Source organism: Cygnus olor, chromosome 10, assembly GCF_009769625.2.
Source record: "Cygnus olor isolate bCygOlo1 chromosome 10, bCygOlo1.pri.v2, whole genome shotgun sequence".
Classification (NCBI taxonomy): domain Eukaryota; kingdom Metazoa; phylum Chordata; class Aves; order Anseriformes; family Anatidae; genus Cygnus; species Cygnus olor.
The window spans coordinates 18371402-18393113 of record NC_049178.1 but is presented as its reverse complement, the minus strand read 5'-3'; the positions used below and the strand labels follow the sequence as shown (position 1 = coordinate 18393113).

The 21712-nt window shown below is 38.7% G+C and overlaps 1 protein-coding gene across 3 annotated transcripts in view; it reads left to right on the top strand.

Moving 5' to 3' along the window:
• The window catches only part of SHQ1 (SHQ1, H/ACA ribonucleoprotein assembly factor), a 48442-nt gene that overhangs the window by 11676 nt on the left and 15054 nt on the right, over nucleotides 1-21712 (top strand). For 2 of the 3 annotated variants that reach the window (XM_040569282.1, XM_040569283.1), the window contains exons 9-12: nucleotides 2787-2941; nucleotides 4720-4773; nucleotides 6698-6821; nucleotides 14345-14465. In XM_040569282.1, coding sequence (XP_040425216.1) covers nucleotides 2787-2941; nucleotides 4720-4773; nucleotides 6698-6821; nucleotides 14345-14465 — 454 coding nt within the window. Of the gene's footprint in view, nucleotides 1-2786; nucleotides 2942-4719; nucleotides 4774-6697; nucleotides 6822-14344; nucleotides 14466-16119; nucleotides 16350-21712 lie in introns of those variants that run through there. The other variant, XM_040569284.1, reaches the window with a different exon arrangement.

The window sequence follows — 21712 nt, the reverse complement described above, 5'->3', positions numbered from 1 at the left end:
CTGTTGTGATACCTCATTAAACCCACCCTACTGTAGCAACTTTCAGAGTGGTTTTATGCTATGTTTTTCAGAAACTAATTTTTTTCCAGTGTGCTACAACATTGCGCATATGGTTTTATGGATAGTTTTAATATGAATGATGGAGGTGACTCGCTGAACAATCAATGCATTTTAAGAACTTGCCAAGAAATTTGCTGATAGAATATAGATGTGCCATCTATATTGGTGATTTAGGGGATAATACTGAGCTGCATGGCATTAATGGGAGAACAGTCGAATTGCCACAGTCTCACTAAATTGTCATGTTGTACTAGATCATAGCAAATGGAAGAGATCGGCTTTCTTAAGATGACATAAAAGCTGGAATTTTTTTGTGGAGCTTGTAAATAAATGGAGACTGGCTCGGCTCCAGAGAAATGTTTTAGCTCATAAAGAAGTTTCCATAGGAATTTAAATCAAGTATTTCATGGTTATGAAGCTGAGAGAAACGTTTAAAAAGTTCATAAAGAAGAAACATTCAAAAATGTTTTTCTTAATTTGTAATTTGATGCCTGAATACGAGGTGTGTGCATATGTATGTGCCTTTGGTATCACAAACATTTGTTTCAAAACAGTCATAAAATTAAAAGTCTTGTAGAAAGCTCTTTGGATGAAGAAGTTCACATGTCTTGCAGACGGGTAACATCTCTGAGAATGTGGATTGTATAAATTATTTGAGGAGAAACATCTCTAAGCACCTTCGTGATCATCATCCTTACAATAGAGAAATGAGTAAGGGATGTAAAAATAAACATGTTTTACCAGGAATTGTAACCTTTTCTCTCTCTAAGCTGCGTTGTAAGCTCTCCCGAGGGATTTATTTGTGTTCCAAGGGTCCGGGGCTCTGATATGTCCCAGCCTCATAACCTTGGCTCACACTGTTGACAGCTGTGAGAAAGTCCACAGAAAATTCAGTGGTAAAATTACAGGTAAGGTTGTGGAGACAGGATTGTTAGTGGCTTAAGGATTCCAGAGGTAAATGGTGATGTGGAAAACAGGGAGTCGAGGTGGGAATTTCTGGGTTATCAGGTCAAGTTGTTAGTGCTAATGAAGCTGGTGGAAGATGGCAGCTCACTAATATTTGAGGATCTGCCTTGGAGAGCTGCAGAAGCTGACCTTTCCCCTCCTGACTGGTGCCTGGCTACCAGGGACTCCAGGTGTTTTATCAGGGTGCTGAACCTACTAGTCAGTATCACCCCCTCATCCTGGTGTGTTGACCAATAATTGCTTTTTGTTTCGGCGTTTGAATGTTTTGCTTGCAGCCTCTCTCTGCCCCCAGCTAAGTATGGCAGAACACGGTGACTCAGAGGTGGTAAAAGAATAATTGAAGAGAGGTTTTAATATTGTAAGGTGTTGTTTTTTCTCCTTTCCTAGAATAAATCAAATTCAATAAACTAAGTGGAACACCATGTATCAACCCTTGCACTTGGGGCTTGTTATGAAGGTGTAACTAGAGCGCTGCATTAGGCTTGTACCTATCTTCTCAGAAATCTCCCTAAATGAAGGGCATCTTTAAACTCGGGCTGGTTCCAGTTTTGCTGGTACTTGCAAAAACAGCGGAGTGGGGCTTCTGCAATGCAACAGAGCATCAGCTGGTAACACAGCTTTCTCCTGTCAAGTCGCTTTGTGTCTGTAACTTTCTCTTGTGGTGTGACCAAAATGTGTCTGCCGCATCCATCCGACTCAGTAAATCAGAGCCTGTTGACACGGAACGCCTGCACTCCATGCTGCCTGGATGAAAATCTCTTAGCTCAGGCTTCTAGCTGTTTTAATTTTACTAAATGACTTCTCGGTGTACTTTGAGTTTGTGCAGAGATGGCTTTTAGTCAGTTATCTCCTTAATCTGTGCTGTTATTTCAAGGTAATTTTGACATCCTTTCTGAAGTGCCTGAAGTACTCTTCAGGAAGTTTGCCATTCAGTATGCTATTTCAGCTATCCATGCCTGCACCACAGATCCCTAGAGAAATATTTTGATGCATTATCGCAGCATGACTGCTGTGGTGGTGCCTTCCTCTTTGTGTGTCCCAAAGAGAAGGTGCTGGGTGAGGTGGTTCACTGCCTTGGCTCAGTACAGCTGTTCTTAACTAACTGAGGTACGCTGAAGGTGAGCAAAATGCAATGGTCACTGGCAGTGGAAACCATAGCTCTTTGGAAGGAACTGTAGCTTTCATACTGCCATCAGTGGCATAGGATTTCATGTTTCTTTGATCTTTCTTAAACACCAGGAGGATATTATCAGACAGTGTAAATGATGCTCCTAAATCCTATATCTAGGTCCTGAGTCAAAATTTGACGTTTAGAAATACAAAATTGTATCTTCCCTTTCTTTCTTCCCTATTTATTTAGTTCTTACACTTTCCTAAAATAAGAAAAAACACTTGTTTTCTTGTGTTCTTCTTATCCCATACAACACGGACTTAGTAAATTAAAATTTCTCGAGGTCCCGATTATGCATTTACTGCTATGCGAGTTACCAACGCATCCACGGAAATCCTTGGTGCTTTCTGAGGGCTTCAAAATTGCCGGTGTACACATGCAATCCTTTCCAGGGCTGGAACTTCACTTTGCAAAGAGTATATCAGAATTTAATACATAGTAAAGAATGATTTAGGCTTTTTCTTGAGTGATGAGTGACTTGTAAGTAGTAATGCTTCTTTTTAAAGATACTGTCGAAATAGTGTTACCACCCGTTAAATCAAAGTGTCAGCTTTAAATTCATAATCAATTATCCTTTTACTTTATGTAGTTGTCTTCACTGAAGAAGAGAGAGAGCAGCTGAGAAGGTTCACAAATAAATCCTATCTTCTGGATAAAAGAAGCCGTCATCACGTGTATCTGAGTTTAATTGATATCCTTCTGGCATATTGCTATGACATCTGTATCAACGAAGGAGACCAAAATGTAAGTAATTAAAAAAAAAAAAAAAAAAAAAAAAAGAAAAAAGGAAGTGTAATACGTCTTAGTAACCTGTTGCCAGACCCTGTTTTGTTGTTTGGAAAACTTAACTTTCAAAGTGAACTTAGTTCCAAGTGTTTAAAAACACATAATTGACTAAGTTACAATGAAAGACATTCCATCTCTAGATTGAGCTGTTGGGATGCATTTAGGGATTATTGCAATTTCTAAATACTTCTTCGGGAGCAGAATTTTAGCTATGGGAGCGAAGTGGAAGGAGATGTGGGAGATTACAGATACTTCCCTTTGGTTCTGATTTGTGATGTGTCTTGTTTATGTAAACGTGGATTTCATGAAAGCATTCCTATATAGATGGTTCTTCAGATTTTTTTGACAGTTTCATAATAGATATCTATGCTGATTTGGATTCTGAAAAAGCATGGAAAATCATTAAGTCTGTAGGACTGAGACTATGAATTCAGTGTTTTATATAGGCAATCAGTACATGCCTTTAACAAAAATGAATTTTTTTAGACTGATTCATTTTTATTTTTAAGCTTTTGCAGTGGGTATGAAAAATGTTTGAGGCACTCTGGAAACTGTCATTAGGCATTTAAAATCTTAAAATCAATACACATTTAAAAACAAAACAACAACAAAGTTTTTTTTTTTTTCTCCAGTATTCAAATGCTGGGGGGAAGTAGGAAGGCGGTTTCCATTTTCAGTATTCTGGTGTTTCTGTCTCTTGCACAGAACAGCAGCCAGCTTTATTTTGTGTTTTGTATCCTAGGCTTTTTGTAGGGTATAAAGAAGGAAGAAAATAACAGAAGTTTAGTATGGATTCTGTGCAGTTCTTTGGAAAACTTGTCTTTTTAAAATGGACCTGCTTTCCAGATAAAAATGTTAACATCTCTGCTGATACTAACCAAGGAGATGTTTTCTGTATGCTTTTAATCAAAATACTGCAACATATAATCAAAACCATTCTGTTCTAATCAGACTGAATTGTGAAGCATGGATTTTAGAATTGCAGGCAGAACTGTGCAGACCTGCCTATTGAACAGAGTAATCGCAGGGCTCCTGTATCGTTTGTTAATGTTGCACAAAGATGCATATGTGTGAGGAACACATGCACAAATCTTCATTGAGCTTTGCAATAGTTATATGTTGGTATATGCAGAAAACACATTCTGTCTTGTTTCTCTTTAATAGGAAGACTAAGACATTCAGGCCACACAAATCTTTACAAAAGTCAGGGTTATAGTTGAAGGCTTCCTGGCTTTTAGCCATAATCATCCCCCTAGACCATGCTACCACAAAAATATTACGAATCTGCCGCATCTTAAGAATAATGACATTTTGTGTGTACTGCTGGCTTTAGGACACCCTCTGAAAGCCAGAAGTCTTGAGCTGTTTTCATGAAACAAGGCCTTTTAGCTTGATCTGTATTTATGCACTGTGCAGATTGATGTCCCTGTTGCTTGCTGAAAAGGGACAGAATTCCACAAAAAATAATTTTCTTTGTGATTGGTGTTGTATTTTAAAGGCTTTGTGCATGGGCTAGATGTTCCCGATACAGAAACCATTTCAGATATTTTAACATCTGCATTGCAATAAAACTTTTAATGCTGTCCTGTGACCATTTCAATGCATATAATGTAATTACTCCTTCATGTTCACAAAGGTTCTTAAATTGCTGCAGGAATGTTATCTTAAATAGTTTGCCAGCAGTCTTGAATGTTGAATTAGATGATATTTGTTTTATGGTCTCCACTTAAAATCAGGTTGAATCATCTTGGAATGTCAGGAAACTGAGTGCAACATTGTGCTGGCTGGAGGTGAGTTCAAACTTTTCCTTTGCATTACATATTTGCAGTATTATTTGTTCTTGGCATTGTACGTTGCATTTGAGGAAAGCTTACTTGTTCGGTATTGAAGCTCAAATAACTGTATATCCACTTGTTGATAAATATTAGAAGAAATTGATTGCGACCTCTGGGATCCCAGTTAGTAGTAGCCCCAAGAGGCTCGAGCATGACCTCTGGTCTGTTTCTTGGTGCTCGGCCTTGCTCTGGACTGTTGTGGAAGAGTTGAGCTCAGGCAATACAAAAAAGCTGCTTATCTGAATGCTTTTATTTCAGATTTCTTGCAAAGTTAGCCAGTTGACATATATTGCTTTACTCAGTCCTTTCTTTTCAGCACTGTTGTCCCATTACTTGTGGGGATTTGCTAGCCCTTTGAAATCAGCATAGACTAGAGGGAACAAACTTTTTTTTCTATAGTGTGCTTTCATATTGTTTACTGAAAGCTCACAGGCCTCTGTAATTAAGTTGTCACACAGCTGGGAGTGGAAGGGACGTAACCTGGCCTGCGGACGTTTACTGCTCATGATGGCAGCGGGCTAGAAAGGTCTGGCCCTCCCTCGTTACTGAAATTACTGAGCCACGTCTCAGTTTGCGGGATCAAAAATGAGATATCTGACAGGCTATTTGGCTTCAGTCCTATGACCACTTCTAGTAGTGGTGAGAGATGTATTGGGTAACAAGAACTTGTTCTGTTCACAACTGATTTTCCAGGTTGGTCAGTCTTCCTTTGTGTCCGGCTGGGTATCCTGTGGTAGCTAGTCATGGAGTGCAGCTAAAATAGTGATTGCCTCAACTCCCAAATGTTTTCAGATTCATATCCTAACACAGCGAAGGAGTTTTCTGCATGTGCTCATCCTATAACGTAGCAGTTCTTGGCGCAGCCTGCGCCAACAGTATACTTCACACCCAGGAAATTCAGTCTCTTGGCACCAAGCTGTTAATAACTATATCTGTTATACAAACCATGTAGAGGCGGGTGTTTTCATCAGTCTGTAAACAAAATTGCCTCAGCTATGGGTTGTTTGAACTGACTGCCGTTTTTGAACTGATTGTCATGTGTACACACCTTAGACTCAAATAACAAAATATGATTAAAATGCTTATCAGCAGTCATTAAAATGAAAAACGAGTTGAGGTGGTCATGTAATACAAAAAAGTGCTCGCTGTCAGCAAAGCACTTTTATTAATTTTAATAAATTGTGTATTGAAGGTGAAATTGGTATTTTTATTTGAATTCATAAATGGAATATTTTGTCTTTTGAAAAGTGAAAGCTGGAAAAGAAATCGCTCTTGTAAGAGAGTATGTAATAACTCATTAATGCCTCTGGTCTGCGTAAATTAGAGGTCTTCCTCACTCATAAAGGAGGACAATGAACTGCTTTCCCTAGGCAGATATATTTATCCTTGTCTCAAATATCTATAATTTTCATGAAAGGCAGCGTCGTGTATCATTTTTAGAGTTCTTACATGTACACATGTATTTTGTTAATATCATGTGTTTTTAATTTTTCTTAAAAGAAAAAAAAATCTTAAAAGGCTTTTTATAGCTTCCCTTTAATATATATAATAATGTGGGGCAGATGGAATTTATTGCTTTAATCTAAAGAATGACAAAGTCTCAAGTTAGACGTTTTATTCTAATGTTCCCTACTTTTTTTAAATTCAAAACCACTGAAATGTATAGGACTTCTGTTATTCTGCTCTGCAAACTAGCTGCACAGTCTTGTTTCTATTTAACATGTTGATTTTCATGTCTATCAAAGTACAGATTTTAGATGCATAATACATAAACTACTTTTTATCTATGCTACTTTTCCTTATATATATAAAAAGAAATAGTAGTTCTTAGTATTGAAAAGTACACAGACTAATTCAGATTTTTCATTGATATATGCAGTGTTTCTATGACATTCATGATGTTCTGGTATGTTTTGGAAGAAGAGTGCTGTGCTATCCACTGCACAGACATTTCGACTTGGTGACACGTGCCTTGAATGATACAGTCATGATACTACAACTAGGTAAGCATTCAGCCACATTGTTTGTATGTCTGTTAAAAAAAAAAAAATCCACACAGACAAAACAAAACAACAACAAAAAAACAACAATAAAAAGTACTTCCTAATCTTTTGGCCAGTTTCACCTGAACTTGATAGATAGCCACATTCCTGGACATCTGCTGGCTTTGTGAAAAGGGGACTGGGGAGTGAAGGGAACGCAATTAGTGTACTTGCCAGGAAAGAGCCTGTGAAGCACCTCATTAATTAGGCAGCAGATAATGCATGCAGTTGGGGGGGAAATTCAGCTACATTATTCACACCAGAGAATCCACACAAGTGTTATGAATATCTCATCCTCAGAAAAAGCTTTGATCAGAGCTAGTATCTTAATAAATCAGTGTAGCCCAACTGTGATTTGTAAAGCTTTAGGGAAAAGGTCTTCAGAGAAAATTACTGTAATTATTAACATGATGTCGAATTCTAAAGTATTTTTCTTTATACTGTATTTTTCTGTTTTTAAAGTTTTTTTTTTCTGTTAGTAAATAACATTAATAAAGCTTTTTTATGGTAGGTTAGATACTATAATTGTTTTAGACCCTATTCTAAAGGTTTCTTATGTTTTTATTTCTGATATATTTCAAAGCAGAGTCACTTATTGCTACAAATGTAGCAGGAGTTGTGTTGTCTTGTTGTTCTTTGTGTTCAATTGCCTGACTGAAGTCCTGTTGAAAAAGACTAGAAGGATTTCTGATAACTTCCATGATTTGTCTCTATTTAAAGGAAGTTTTTAAAGCATCCTCTTCAGTTGTTTCACCTGTTCAGTTCATGTTCTGCTGATCACAGTTTTGCAGTGATGAATCTGAACAGCTTCCTTAATAGGATATATTGTTTGGAAGATCAGTTCTTTAAATTTAACCCTTGTCAATCCTGTTAGGATTTTGACAGAAAGGAATTTTAATGTAACATTAAATTCCTGCTCTCCTTGCCAAAGGACAAACTTTCAAAGCTGTGGTTATTCCAGCTTCACTTGTGCAGCTGTGCACAGCCACAGTTGTGTACCCATCAGTAACCAAAAGAAGAATAGATCGTGGATGTGCATCCTAACAAGGGTTCAGGATGGGAGCTCTGGCTGCCTCAGTGGCACTGGAAAGGCACGTGCGAGCCTCACAAAAAGGGATTTGTGCCCGTTTCAGCCAGAGTTGTTAACAGCAGAGAGGAGGGCGATATCTTGAGCGGGAGCAGTGATTATCTCCGGGTGCTGCCCGGGAGGCCAACACAAATATGTGATTTTCTTCATGTGGCTGTAAGGCTGTTGGGAGGGATGTTAGCAAGTTAGCAGCGTGGTGGTAAGAGTCGTAGTGATTATTACTGGCTCTTGTGAAAAGTCTGGGTTTTGTGCATCAAATTAGTCTTTCCTATTACTTTCCTATTATCGTGTGTGTTTAGAGTGAAAAGTGCTATGTTTTTTAAATAGCCAACTACCAAAGTATTGGGAAAGATAAAAAAAAAAAAAAATGGCTATAATACCTGTCTGCAGTCAGTGGGGGGGAGGAAAAAGCGTCAGAAGAAATGGGTTTGCAGATAATGCTTGTACTGCTGAGACCTCTTTGTTTAATGAGAATGTTTTTGCCTTCAGATTTCACTGGAAGTCAAGCCATGCTTTTGAGGGATTTGTTTTTACAGAATACTGGGCAAACTATGCAACGTGCAAAGCATAACAATTGAAGACAGCATTAAATGCTCTGTTACCCTTCTTGTTTAGTGCACGGGATGCATCATCACCAACCTGATTCAGCACTGTGTTGCAATGCAGGTGTGATGACTGCAGGTAAAAATGACTGTCAGCTAACAGGTGATGAATGCAGTTAAACAGGACCACAAAACTATTTCTTGCTATGCAAGAGGACAAGTGTTTAACTCCAAGGAAGTACTGGGTTGAGTTGACCACGTCCTTAAGTTTTCTTTTCAGGGTGCTGGTAACAGAAGATGGGATATATAATGTATTTGATAATAAAATCAGGACATTTTGGATGCGATTTGGCTCAGGTGTGTTCATACATGTATTTATTAATAATGTGCTCAAAATCTTAGCTGCAGATTTGAAATTTTGTGTACCAGGACAGGAATAGTCCAAGTGTAAAATGGAAGCAACTTAATAGACAGATGTTAGGAAAGTCATTTCTATTTGAAAGCTTTTCTGTACAATTTTTCCACTATTAACAAAATAATTAAGGAAATATTCAGCTTTTAAAAAGTTCTCATATTCTAAAGAAATGAGCACAGTAAAAGAATTTATTCAATAATAGTAAAGAATTCTGATGGAATTGAACAGTTATATGTCAAGCTATTTGACTTTATTTTTTAAATGTTGGTGCTATCTTGATGTATCACTTCCAAAATACAGGGTACTTCATTTTTAAGGTATTAAGGACTTTGCATGTCGTTGAAACGCTTCTTAATTTGAATTATGACTTCCCAACAAAGTGTTATAAGACAAAATGCATTAAGCTGATTAATATTAAGGTCTTTAGCAGATTTTCTCATTCTGTTTTAGTTAGCAATAATACATAAAATACTTCAGCAATACTGTTCAAACTTCAGTGTTGTCTAGGATATGTGCTGTATTGTTCTTTGGATAATTAAAAAAAAGAATGAAATAGCGGCACGTACTAGCTACAGTGCTATTTCCAGCAAAATCTGTATTCTGCATTTATGGAAATATATGGAGCCCCTTTTCAGGAGACTTGTAGTAAGTACGTGGCACGAGCTGGTTCTGTCAGTATTTACTGCCATTGTGCTACCGTTGCCTAATGCTGATTTGGAAGCCATCATCTGTAAGCTAAAAATAGGGGACTTATTTATCCTCTGTGACGTGAAATATGCTTCGCCTCTTTCACACAGAAGTTAACGCTCATAGATTTAGGGTGAAATAATTATCGCTGTTGGCTGCAGGGTAAGTTATTGCCAGGAGATTTTCATTCAGAGGTCGGGAAGAGTCCTTTGCTTGTTTTTCAGAATGGCATTCTTCTCTCTGCTTAATGAGACAGCGAAGTTTGGTTTGTTTCTTCAGGTGAATATTCCTTCTTGCACGTATGGAAAAATATAGGCTATAGGCAAAATAATGTAAAATAAAAGGATGAATTTACTTCTAAACATTCAGTATTAAAACCAGTAGAGTTTCATGATTGCGTAAAAACAGTAGTTTTGATATCAAGTGGCGAATAGCTGGGGTTGAATTATATCAATTTCAAAAGTCATCTGTGGGAAGAACTGGATTTCTGAAACTATGTACGACTCAAGCTGTGGGCTGCCCCTTGCCAGCTGTTGTAGCAATGAACTCCAGCAGAACCCAGTGATCTGCAGCCGGGTGCTCTGACTTCGGGAACTTCGGCCCTGGGTGCTCAGCCTCTCTGTTCTTCCTCTGAGGCTGCAACTGTCCTCATCGTGTGCCCAACAGCAGTGGGATGATTTTTAAACGTCAGGAAAGGAAACCACCTTTGTCTCAGAAAAACAGTGGGTTAGTACTTAGGCTTGAGATCTCATTTTTACAATATATCCAATTTCAAGTTGATGTTGTGCTCCTTTACCTCTAACACTGATCCTTAGGCTAAAGATAGAGGGTATTACCGGTTGTATTGTCATACGCTTTTAGGTTCTACATCTTTAATTTTAATAGCTTAGAATGAGAAATACTTGACTTTCCATTACAGAAGTCGGAGTCTTTTTATGTGTAGTTTTAAATAAAACTAGTGGGTTTTTAAACAGTCAGAAATAGTATCTGTACTTAAAAAGTGGTATATTTATTGATCAATATAATGCAGAACTGTAACTTTACGCAGGTCATTCACGTTTTCCTGAGATTATTGAAGTTTCTTGTTCCTGACTGTAAACATTTAGTTCTTTTTTTTTCTAAATAGATTATTTTCCTTCCTCACCCTTGAACTTCAGTGCTTGCCTCTTCATGGTATGGGAAGAAAATGAAATTGGTTGTGCTTGATACGTCTTCGTGTTCTGTTCCATGGCTTTCTTAACTACAATGTACGGTGAATTTTAAAAAATGAGAATTTTAGGGCTAGAAAAGAAGTGAGACTTTTAAAACTAGCACGTTTTAGGTTTGCTTTGACAGGCAACGTTTCTGTGAGTGGGACTGACATAACTGCCAAAAAATTCCCGTACCTGTTCATCTTTTGGCTTCAGCAGTTCCGTGTTCCAGCTCACTGTATGGTTTCACAAACGCTGCCACTGGCACATCACAAAGAGCTGTGCAAAAGCGGGAGGTGCAGGAGTGCGGCAGGGTACTGAAGGCAGCGTAAGCAGGAATGGTGCTGGGTACTGAGCTGCAGCCTGAAAGTTAGGGCCAGATGCCTGCTGGAGACTGAAGTAGGCGTATCCAAAGACAGAACCTAAAGGTGTGGGATTTCACAAGAATTGGCTAAGAATCATCTGTGTGTTATGGGATACCCTACTTAAAGGCTTAATTAGTGTTTATTCTTCAGTGCTTATTTTTGATTCCTGTGGTAAGGAGTTCTTATAAGGACTTACTTACCGGGGACCCCATGTCTAAGATGCATATTGTGAAAGCAGAAGTTTGTTTGCTGTGCTCTGTGTTCCTCCTGTGTAGGATTCCCTGTTTGATGTATTGCATGCATGTGCATACATAAAATCTCCGTGTGAACGTGTGAACCCAGGCAAATCCATTGAAGAGCTGTTTTTCTTTTCCATTTGCTTTCATTTTGTTTTAGTGTTCTGTCTCCTCAGCTGAAGATCGTCATGCGTATGTTGCTGACACTTTCATCTTTTCCTATCTTTGTTACCACATCTGATACCACATGTTTGTATTCCTTCAGCTATTTTATCGCTGTTGTTGATCAACAGCGGTACCAGGCACTTGCTCCGAGTTCCCAAAGGCAGGGAGATGTTGTGCTTCTGTCACTGCTCGGCCACCCCCTGCAGGACTTCGGCTGCCTGAGGAGGAGGAGGGTGGCTGTTCGTAAGGGCTGCTGCAGTCAAGCAGAGGGAATGCCTGTCTCCAATGTAACTGAACTGCACTTGATATAACTTTCTGCTGACTTTCTTTAAATCGGTCTCCCCTGGAATGTCAGGACTGGGATGGAGTTGCTGATGGCAGTGTCACAGAGTCCTCAAGAGCCACGTTTTCACCCGTGCTGTTCCCAACCTGTCTTCACCTTCTAGCATTCCCACTCGTGTGTCACTCATACACAAATTTATTTTTTTATTCTCGTAACAGAAGAGATGTATGATTGTGAGAGGCAACACGATGAAAATTTAATCTACATTAATGTCGGTGTATCTTAGCAAAGAAGGGTTGAGCTGCCAAAAAAAGCAGCTGTCTTTTTTCCCATTCTATCTTGGTATGTGCAATGTGACTTAGTAGAGATCATTTCCACAATCTGTAAATTAAATATAAAGTTATATATTCCCTTTCCAGTGGGGGGGGGGGGGGGGGAAACCATGAGGTTACAGAGTCAGTATGTTAGTTGTAATAGCAAATTGTCAGAAGAGTCAGAAAAACACCCCAGACCGTGAAGACAGACTGTAGTGCCCTGTCTCTGGAATGCTTTATCTGCATACTTACTCAAAGTCAATTTTGTAACTATAGTGTAATCTTCTGGTCATGTTTCACAAATGGAGTGTCCCGTACTGGTATACAAAATCATATTTTTATTACAAGAATGTATAGCATGTTTTAAATATGTACAGGATTTGAAAGTGTTGTTCCAAGGCAGAGGTAAGGTAGGTAGTGGGCTTCACTGAAGTCACCTTTGTACAGGAGATGCCGGGGTTCACCCATGCGTGCAGCTGTTCACTGTGCAGCCGTGGGCTGAAAGAGGAGATGCCTCTGCTAACACAGGCACAGCTCTGGGGTTCCCGAATGTCCATGCTGAGCAGGGATTAAGGCTGGCTAGAACTGCAGCCTCTGTGAGGACAGAGATGTTAAGCTACTGTAAACTAAAATTGTAATTAATGAAGAAGGACTACTTCTTTGTTGAGAATTAGAGTTCGAGTCACTAATTTACATAGGTACTTGGCAGTTGAGTAAATGTAGTGGATGTTGTAAATGGTTCAGGCTGGCAGCTTGACAGCTAGAACCAAAAAGTTGAGCAAAATTTTAATTCCATGTATAATTTCTTTTTGAAAGAGTATACTTCTTTGTAGTCAAAATAGTTTGGTTTGACAGGTTTGGTTTGACAGGCATTGATGGTGATGGAATCTGAAAGTTCATCACTTATACTTGGGATTGTAATTTCTTCTGCATTCTTCCCTGACTTTTCTTCAGTTGCTTCTTTTCCAAAATAGTACTTTTGATGTACATTTTTTGTTTGCCATTGCTTTGTGCTCTCCGTGTTCTTTTTTCATGCTGCAGTCTTCCCCATCTTTTCACTTTTTTTCTCTGTCTATGTATTTTTCAGCATGGAATTACTCCACAACAACCAACAAACAAAAATTTTGTGCTCAAACAGCAGGGGGAGTTCTGATCGTTTTTCCTTTTTTGTAATTCTGTAAAATGTAATTTCATCCATGTTCAGGTTTCATAGCCTAGGAGGAGCCGGTCTCTTGGGAGAGGGTTATTAGATTCCATTTGCAGTAGTGGCTGTTTTCATTTGAATGTTTTTTCCCCCATTAAGCAGTGAAAATATTTTTTTTGTTGTTTAGTGTTCCAGCATTTAACCCCTTAGCAACTTCCATCAGAAAACTAAAGGAGGAGATTTTAGTTAATTGGAATTTACATGAAGAAGAGAAGTTACTAATAAGAAATAGTTGCATATGAACAGAAACAAGCCGACTACAGAAGGATTTCTGGTTGTGGAATGAGGAAATGTTGAAGGCTTTATCTTTTTCTGCATTTATCAACTGTACGTCAAATGGCATTTTCTTGAGCCTGAAGTGATTTTTTTCTTTCTGGAGGCTCCCTTTGCCAAGTTACTCTGTAACTAAGAGCAGTAGGAAAAGTTCTGCTTAATTTAAAGCAATTGTTAGCTGTTAGGCAATGGTATCGCTTACATGGGCTTACACAATTGCTGTGGCTTCTGGGTGCCTGATCCTGCTCTGGGCTGTGTGTTTCCAACCTTAGTTTTTCCCAATGCAGGTGTTTGTGTAGGCATACAGAGAAATAGGCTTTATGTTTTTTTTTCAGCAGGGGAATGATGATGGGGCATAACCTTTTTGTTATTTGTGAGTTACTTTCCAGCTTGAGTGTTTTTTTGATGTGGTATAGAGCTATACAGTGAGAAGAAAGGAAAGGCAGGGGGAGGGGGCTTCTTGAGCTGTTGAGAATTACACGCATGACTGTGCCTCGAGGCTTTAGTCTTGCAGAGATTTTCTTGCTGAAGTCAGAGGCTCTGCATCCACAGAGATGTGGGAGCCGAGGGGCAGTCATCTGACTGCAATTCTGAGACGGTGAATCAACTTAAAGTTACAAGATGGTTGTAGATAGCTGTTATTAAAGTCTCAAAGGTGGGAAGAAGATAAAAATTAGTCATTATGATTTCTAGTGAATTACAGAAATAAAAATCTATTTCCAGGAAGAGCTGCGGTTCTGAAGTGTCTGCTGGACATTCACAAGATTTTTAGGGAGAGCGACCCTGCCTACCTCCTTAATGATCTCTTCATTACAGACTACTGCGTCTGGATTCAAAAAACCAAGTAAGTTCTGAACTTGTTATCGATGTGGGAAAGGTTTTTAGCATACTGCATGTAGGAACAAATAATCAGTAAAACCAAAATACACGCTACATCCTATAAATGGAAATGTTTTCAGTCATTTCATTTTGTAACCTTGTTATCCAGGTATTCCTACAACATGGGAGAAGACATCCGGTTCATTTTTTATGTAGTGGCATCACTGGAGAAGGGAGGGAGGAGTTGCATTTTTTTTAAATACAGGTGTGAATTTTCATTGATTATTAATGGTTTAGGGGAAAAACAGCTTTAGGAGAATTTTCATGCCATTGCAATCCCAGGAGTAAGAGATTTTAGAGGACTTATGTAACATTTGGAAGATGGTTGGAACAAATTCGAGTTCAGCATTGAATTTACAACTTCTTATAGAATTGACAGCTTCCAATTCAGGTCAAATGCACATGCAGACCATTTAAATCTGTATGAAACAGTTGATTTATGAACTGTAGCAGGTGTACCAATTGATTATTAACACCAGAGTAAGTGTCTCAAATCTGTGTGCTGCATACTGTTGCCCCTGTAGTTGCTTGCCGGCTCACTCTGTCTGGCAATATGCTTTGGCTTCCACTTCTCTGGAGAGGAAACAGTGACTCTGCCGCTTCCAGACTAAATCTGGGAATCGTGGCCTTACTAATACAAATACAAAAAGTGCCATTGTCACGTTTGATAATACAGCAACATATGGATTTCCTAACAATGGTTAAACATAGTCTTTGCCTTCTAGTTCACAATTCAAGAGGAGTTTTCTGGAGGTAAAAAAAAGTCAGTGCGCAAGATACTAGAAGTGATGAGGGGATATAGAGGGAGCTTGGTAATTCTCACGATCAGAAAGGGTAGTGTGCAAGCTGGCTTACTTTTCTTTCTAAGGTTAAAGGCCTTTTGTTCACAACTGCTTATTATGTACTAGATGATTCTTACTCTTCTCTATATGTTAAAAGAGATCATGCTCCTGCAGGTGATGATGCGCAAAAGCGACTACGGATGTTTACGAAGTTTTTGATTGATGAAACCTGATTAGTTACAAGAACAACCAGTTCATTCCAAATCTCCATTTCTGAGGGGTCTTTTTCACTCAGGCCTTAAATACAAGTATGGGGAAATTCATGTTCAGGTTGAAGTTGACTCAAAAAAGTAAATGAAAGAGAGAGTTATTTCATGATCTTTCGCAAAGAAATGAGTCACAGAACAGTGATATCACTGCTGCCCATATCAGTGAATATAGTGATAAGGAAGTTAGTCAGAAAACCCAAGAATTTCTGTAAACATAGCAGGAGAAAATGTATGGTAGATACGAGTGACTGATACATTAACACATTTACTCCCAGACACATACGTTATGTACCAGTTAAGCAGAACTGACAGCTTCTGGAAAGAGGGCAATTAAGCTATCTTGCTGTCATAATGACATGGCACAATAGTTGTCTGTCATTAGGAGAACAAGAGAAAGAGGAACAGTAGAAACCATTGCCTATTTTTAGGAATGAATTTGCCTGAATCAGGAAAGCATTTAAGCATATGCTTAAATAAGTCATTCCTGGTTCAGTTCAGCAGTGAAGCATGTGCTTGAAGTTAAGCATGTTCTAAGTGAATGGGGGCACTTTTTTTTTCCCCTTGTAAGTGTTGAAGGAAAGTACTGAGTCCACTTTTCACTCAGAAAATACCTAACAGATTTGGAAATGGTTGGTGAATGGTCTGGTAAGAACAAGGGTTCCAGCTCCCCAAGGTGAGTACGGTGTTGGGATGGGAGGGTGGTACACATGCCATTCCAGGGGAAGAAAGTTGTTACAGCTCTCTGATAATTGCCTCTGTGGGAAAGAGTTTTGGGAGGGGAAGGAATCTATAGGTTTCTTTAGTGGTCTTTTAATGAAATAATTTGCGTGCCCACTCGGTTTGGATACTTTCTCTGTTTTGTTTTTTAGTTATTCTTTGCTCTGTGCAAGCTTTATTAACCTCCTTTGTCTCCATTTTCTCCTCTCTATTCATAGTTGTAGTCCCAGGTTACCCTCAAAAATCTGTGAAGGGTTTTTCTTTTCTTCCTCTCTTTCCATGATATGTGACCCAGTCCTAGTGGAGGTTGGGGCCTCTTTGTTTAACAGTTAAAACAGATTGTAGGTTATTTTTAGTGAAGAATCTGGGCACTTTAAAAACAGCTGGAAGCAAGATTTTTAGCTTACCTGTACTGGCAGAGAAAACTCTGGGAGTCGTAGGTTTAGGAAAAAAACTATGGCACAGGCAGAAATGCAATGGATATATCATATGGTAGTAAGAGAATAGTCAAGATAAAGCCTTCAGGAAGGGAACACCACAGGTAGTTACTAGCTTTTAGATTTCAGAGTGGAAACAAAACCTTATAGCCAGCAGTGTGTCAATAGTAGATTACAAATTTGGTTTGAGATCATCGTTTGGCTGTGGCTAAATTAGATGAATAAGTGAATGTGTCACTGGGCTGGCAGAAGATGATTTATTTTAAGCACAGTGTGTCTGGAATTGGAAATGATTAAGCTTCTGAATAAAAACAAATGCAGGTGGCTAATAGTCAGTTGGATACGGTGAGTACAATCCAGTTCTTTAATTCTAAGGATTTTTTGAGAGACTGATTTTATTGAGGTACTTGCTACTAAAAGTGAATTCTTGAAAATCTTAGATAATAAAAGATATTAGCAAGTATAGCTAAAGTTTCATCTTTTCTTTTGCAGTCTTAAGTTTAGTTTTACCTGCTTTTTAGATTTCTAGCTTGCTTGTGAAATCAATAATTTGTTCTATGGTATAAAATGGCATGTAAAATCATTTTAACTTCATTGTGTTTTGAAGGAAGGAAGCACGTTGCTCAGCAAAACCTATCAGAAGAGAGAAAAGTAAAGGTTAACCTGGGTAACAAAAGCTAGACAAAGACCTACGCAGGCAGCCTGTAGTAAGTCTTGGCAGGTGGTGTCAACATTTATGTTGAAAAGCCAGATGCAGCCAGATGGAAAATTGCATCTTTAACCCCTGAGGTCATAATGACATGTCATCACTTCATTTGATCCCCCTGCTAAGTGAGCTTATCATCCACCCTGCTGTCACTTCTGTTACTACTTTCATTTCCATAATAAAATTAAATTTAATTTGTCTGGTTTGCATGCTTTTCTTCTTTAGGTCAGAGCTTTTACAAACCGCTATGATACGTATGGCAGCCTCTCCAAAGTGAAGCTATAACTGAACTTGTATTACAAGTCTGAGCTTTTCTCTGTCTTTCGCACCATTCTGGTATAAAAAGCAGAGGAAGATGAGGGAGAGGAGATAGAGCTTTGGGGAACCACTGGTTGTCTCATAGCTACATGTGGGCTGTGAAGAGCGGGGAATCAAGTGTGGGCTTATTGCAGAAGAACTTCTTTCCTTCCTTTCCTTGCTGGAGGATAGTTCTGTCTGTGACCCCATAGGAGTTGTTTCCCTTACAGATAGATGTCAGAGTAGTTCACCCACTGACTCTTGCTGTGCTGAGGTTCCTTTGTGTAGCCTGATGTCTTTCTCCAGTGCTTTGTACTCAGTTTGCACCGGTCTCTATTTGTAGCTCAGCCGTGTGATGCTGCTGGCTGTGAGATCAGTGGTGAAGTGCAGGGCTGAACAGCTTCGAGTCGTGGTGCAGGCAGGCAGTTAAGTGCATGCTGTTCTGTATCCCTGTGGAAGAAAACAATTGAGCCCACGCCGAGTTAAAGTATGTTTACCTAACATTTAAATACATGTTTAGGTTTAAACATATACCACTTCATTATTGGTAAACGTATGTTTCCTGTGTTCCTGAAATGGATTTGAAGCTGTTAGGGGCCCTGGCAGTTCTCCAGGGGTAGTTACACGTAGGCAGCTTTATAGTTTATACATCTCCAAAGTTCATGGGTACAAGGAATGCAGAAGAGTAAGATGTTTGATCCCATATAATTTGCATTGTATTTTCAACAGCACTATTTTTATCTTACCATCTCATCTCTTTTCACGATCTGTTCTATTGCAAAAAATTCTAAAGTCATTATTGACATTGTGTATTGCTGTAGATTTGACTCACAGTAAAGGAGATCTGTTACGTTAAGAGGGATGAGCCACTAAATTGCTTCAGCATGTCCCGTGGAACTGTGCCTGCAACTTGATTTATGACACCTGCGTACAGGCTGCTTTGGTGTGTACATGCTCTGCAGTCACACCTTCTCGTTGCAGAGTACATATACTTACACCTATGACAAATGTAATCTTGCTAATTTTGATGACTGTAGGTATAACGTGCCGGTTCAAGCATGGACTGTTTGCTTTAGAGTACGCTTTAAAGAACCAGGATCCCTGATGTCACTTATGCAGCTCTGTAGAAGCTGGTGTCTTTACTGGAACTAGACTAAAGCCAACTCAGTATTCCTAAACATGTTAGGTTTGCTTCTGTTGATTTGCAGGTTAGACATACCCTAAAAGATATCCTAGCTTCATAGCTCTGTTTTCCTTTTCATCTCTTTGTTATAATCAAAACCTAGTCCTTGTTACAACATAATTACCTAGTCAGAAGCCAGCAGGGAGTTGCTGCTTGATGTGTAGGGTGTGAAGTTCTCTAAATAAATGTAGGATTAATTACACTCACAGTGTGTCATTGAGGTGATGAGATTGACTGTGATTGTTCAGCTCCCCTTTTCTTTTCCCTAGGCTTTCTGAATTACTGTTTTAATCAATACGGTGTATGTGGGCCTGAAGGTTTACAGGCTGCTGTTGCAAAGGCATCGAGGAATACAAGTCTTTCAGAAAAAAGTATGATCAGTGAGATTTAGGATTTTTAAGATTAGAAATGATAAAGGCATTAAAGTGGGGGAATAAGGATCTCAGCCTTTGGCATCATAGTTTCAGTCCATTGCTGTGGTTAAAGTTTGGTAGAGGAAGATTTCTGTATATTGGTTCTGACCTCTTTTGTTGGCTTTAACTGATAATAAATATTTATTTTACAAGTGATCATCTGTTTATATTTAGAAAAAAAAGGCAGCCTACTAATGTTTTTTTTCCAAACATACATTTGATAATCAGAGTGGTGCTGATAGCTTGCTGTTGTGCTCATCTAAACACACTGTACCATTGAATTGTCAAAAGCCTCTTTTCAGTTTATTTAGCTTTTTGCATAGCTGTATGTGTCTGTTATTAATTTACATTAAGTTCTCTACTCTGTGGAGCATCTTACTTGTAGTACTTTCCTTTTGTTTTGTTATGTCAGCTCCCCCATATACTCTCCTGTGCTTGCTTGTAGGGCAAAGAGCGTTTAAGAGCAGACCACGTCTGACAGCCCTCCTGAAAGAACTGCTTCAAGCTTCGGCTAGATTTGGGAAAATATTTTTTATAACATATAACATCTTTAAGCTTGTGTAGTCAAATATTACGGTCTTTAGGTGAATATAAAAAGCTGTATGTAAAAAATTATTTGTGAAATTGATCATCTCATCTGCAGACTTAAAATTTGACCCCGTTACTATTTGCTGAGGTCCGGAAAACTCTGGAAGGTTGTGTAGAAACTACTTTGTGCCATTTTTGCCTCTGTTTCTTGGCATTTTTGTTTTCTTCAGTGGTTTGGACGTTTGGAAAGATCAAAATACTTTAATAGAGGAAAAACAGACTTTGAAAAATCTTTCGGTCTTTGCTTTTTTGCTACTTACAGGGTTAATTTTCATGAAGTCCTGTTCTCTCTTCATGGCTTTGCAGTGTTCCTAGGAGTAACTTACCTGTAACATCCAGCTAAGGACTGTACCCTCAAATGAGGGGTGAATGGAGTAGATCTTGTTGACTGTGCACATCTATGATGAAAATACTAAGTTCAGAAAGGAAGATTCAGGAACAAAACTATCCGAACAGACTGTTAAATGGTATGCTGCTAGCAAGCTAGTTTATTAAATTTGCTGTGTGTGTGTGTGTGTGTCTGTGTCTGTGTGTGTGGGGATCATTAGCAGAGAAGAAGTATTAATCAGTGGCTCAAAGCATTCTCGTGTTAGAAGAATATGCTAATTTTCAGCTGTTAACCTCTCAGATTCAGCAGCCATGATTCAGAAGAACAAAAGCATAAGCAGTAATATATTCTGGATGAAAATCCTGTTTCTTGGTTCTGTGGGATTAAACTGTTTGGTATGGTATGTTTAAAGCATTTCCTACAGTTAAGATCTTAGGAAGAATACAACTGACAGTATTGTATTTTATGTGAATTACACTTTCATGGTCAACTGCGCTCTGCTTTGGCTGTAGTGTAGGTTTTATTTACCTTCATTACTGCCCAAATTAAGCTTAGTTCATTGAAAGATACGGTAATTTCAGGTTTGATAAAATTCCAGTACTCCAAGTAGGTGGTGCAGAGAAAAGCAAAATTGCTTCCACATTGCTCTGAAAGCAGCCTTGCCATTAGCATCTGCTTTTAGCGTATGCTCTCATGTAGCTGGTTATATTATTTATTAGTGAACAACCTCCTTGCCACCATTACAAAATCCCTCCTTTTGATATATCTTGTAGTTAGAGAATTATATTTTTCACTATCCTCCTTGAATGGTATCATTATTTGGATGCACTGAAGCCCCTTAATTCCCCCACACACTCCATGTAAAACGAAACAACTTGTTGGACTATGGGTATCGTTCTTTGAAGGTTGTTCTTTCCTTTGCTGTTTCCACTTCATATTACAATCCATGCAGGTACCAGGGATAAAATAAATCTTGGTGCGCTGGATTGTGATCACACTTTTTCAATGACTGAAGTAAGAAAGCTGTTTTATCTGGTTTCCTAGACTTCACCCTTACTATCCTGCGATGCCTTGCAATAGTAGCTCACGATTACAAGCCTCTGTTACTGTATTTCCTTCTTAGCAGGCTTTGTAAACTGGCATTACTATTGCTGGCAGCTAGTTCAGCATGCAGACTGCGTTTGCTTACTGCTTGAAGTAATCGTGCTGCTTTAGGTTTGCTTTTCCACCACTTCTTTGGTGGCGTGTAGTAGTGTATTAACTTTCAGATGTTTCAGCTGGTTTTCAAAGTTTTACCAGTAATGGGAGTGGCTGCTTCAAACGGTATCCTGGCAGGCTCTTGAGGTTCATTTTATGCCTATTTCAGTTTACGTACCACTGACCCTTGGAGTAACTAATGTGTCAGTGTTCTAGGGAATACTGGAAAAAGGAAAAAACTGGGAAGGGACAGCATTTTTTGTTTCTTTACGAAATGAAGATCATCCATTGTCTT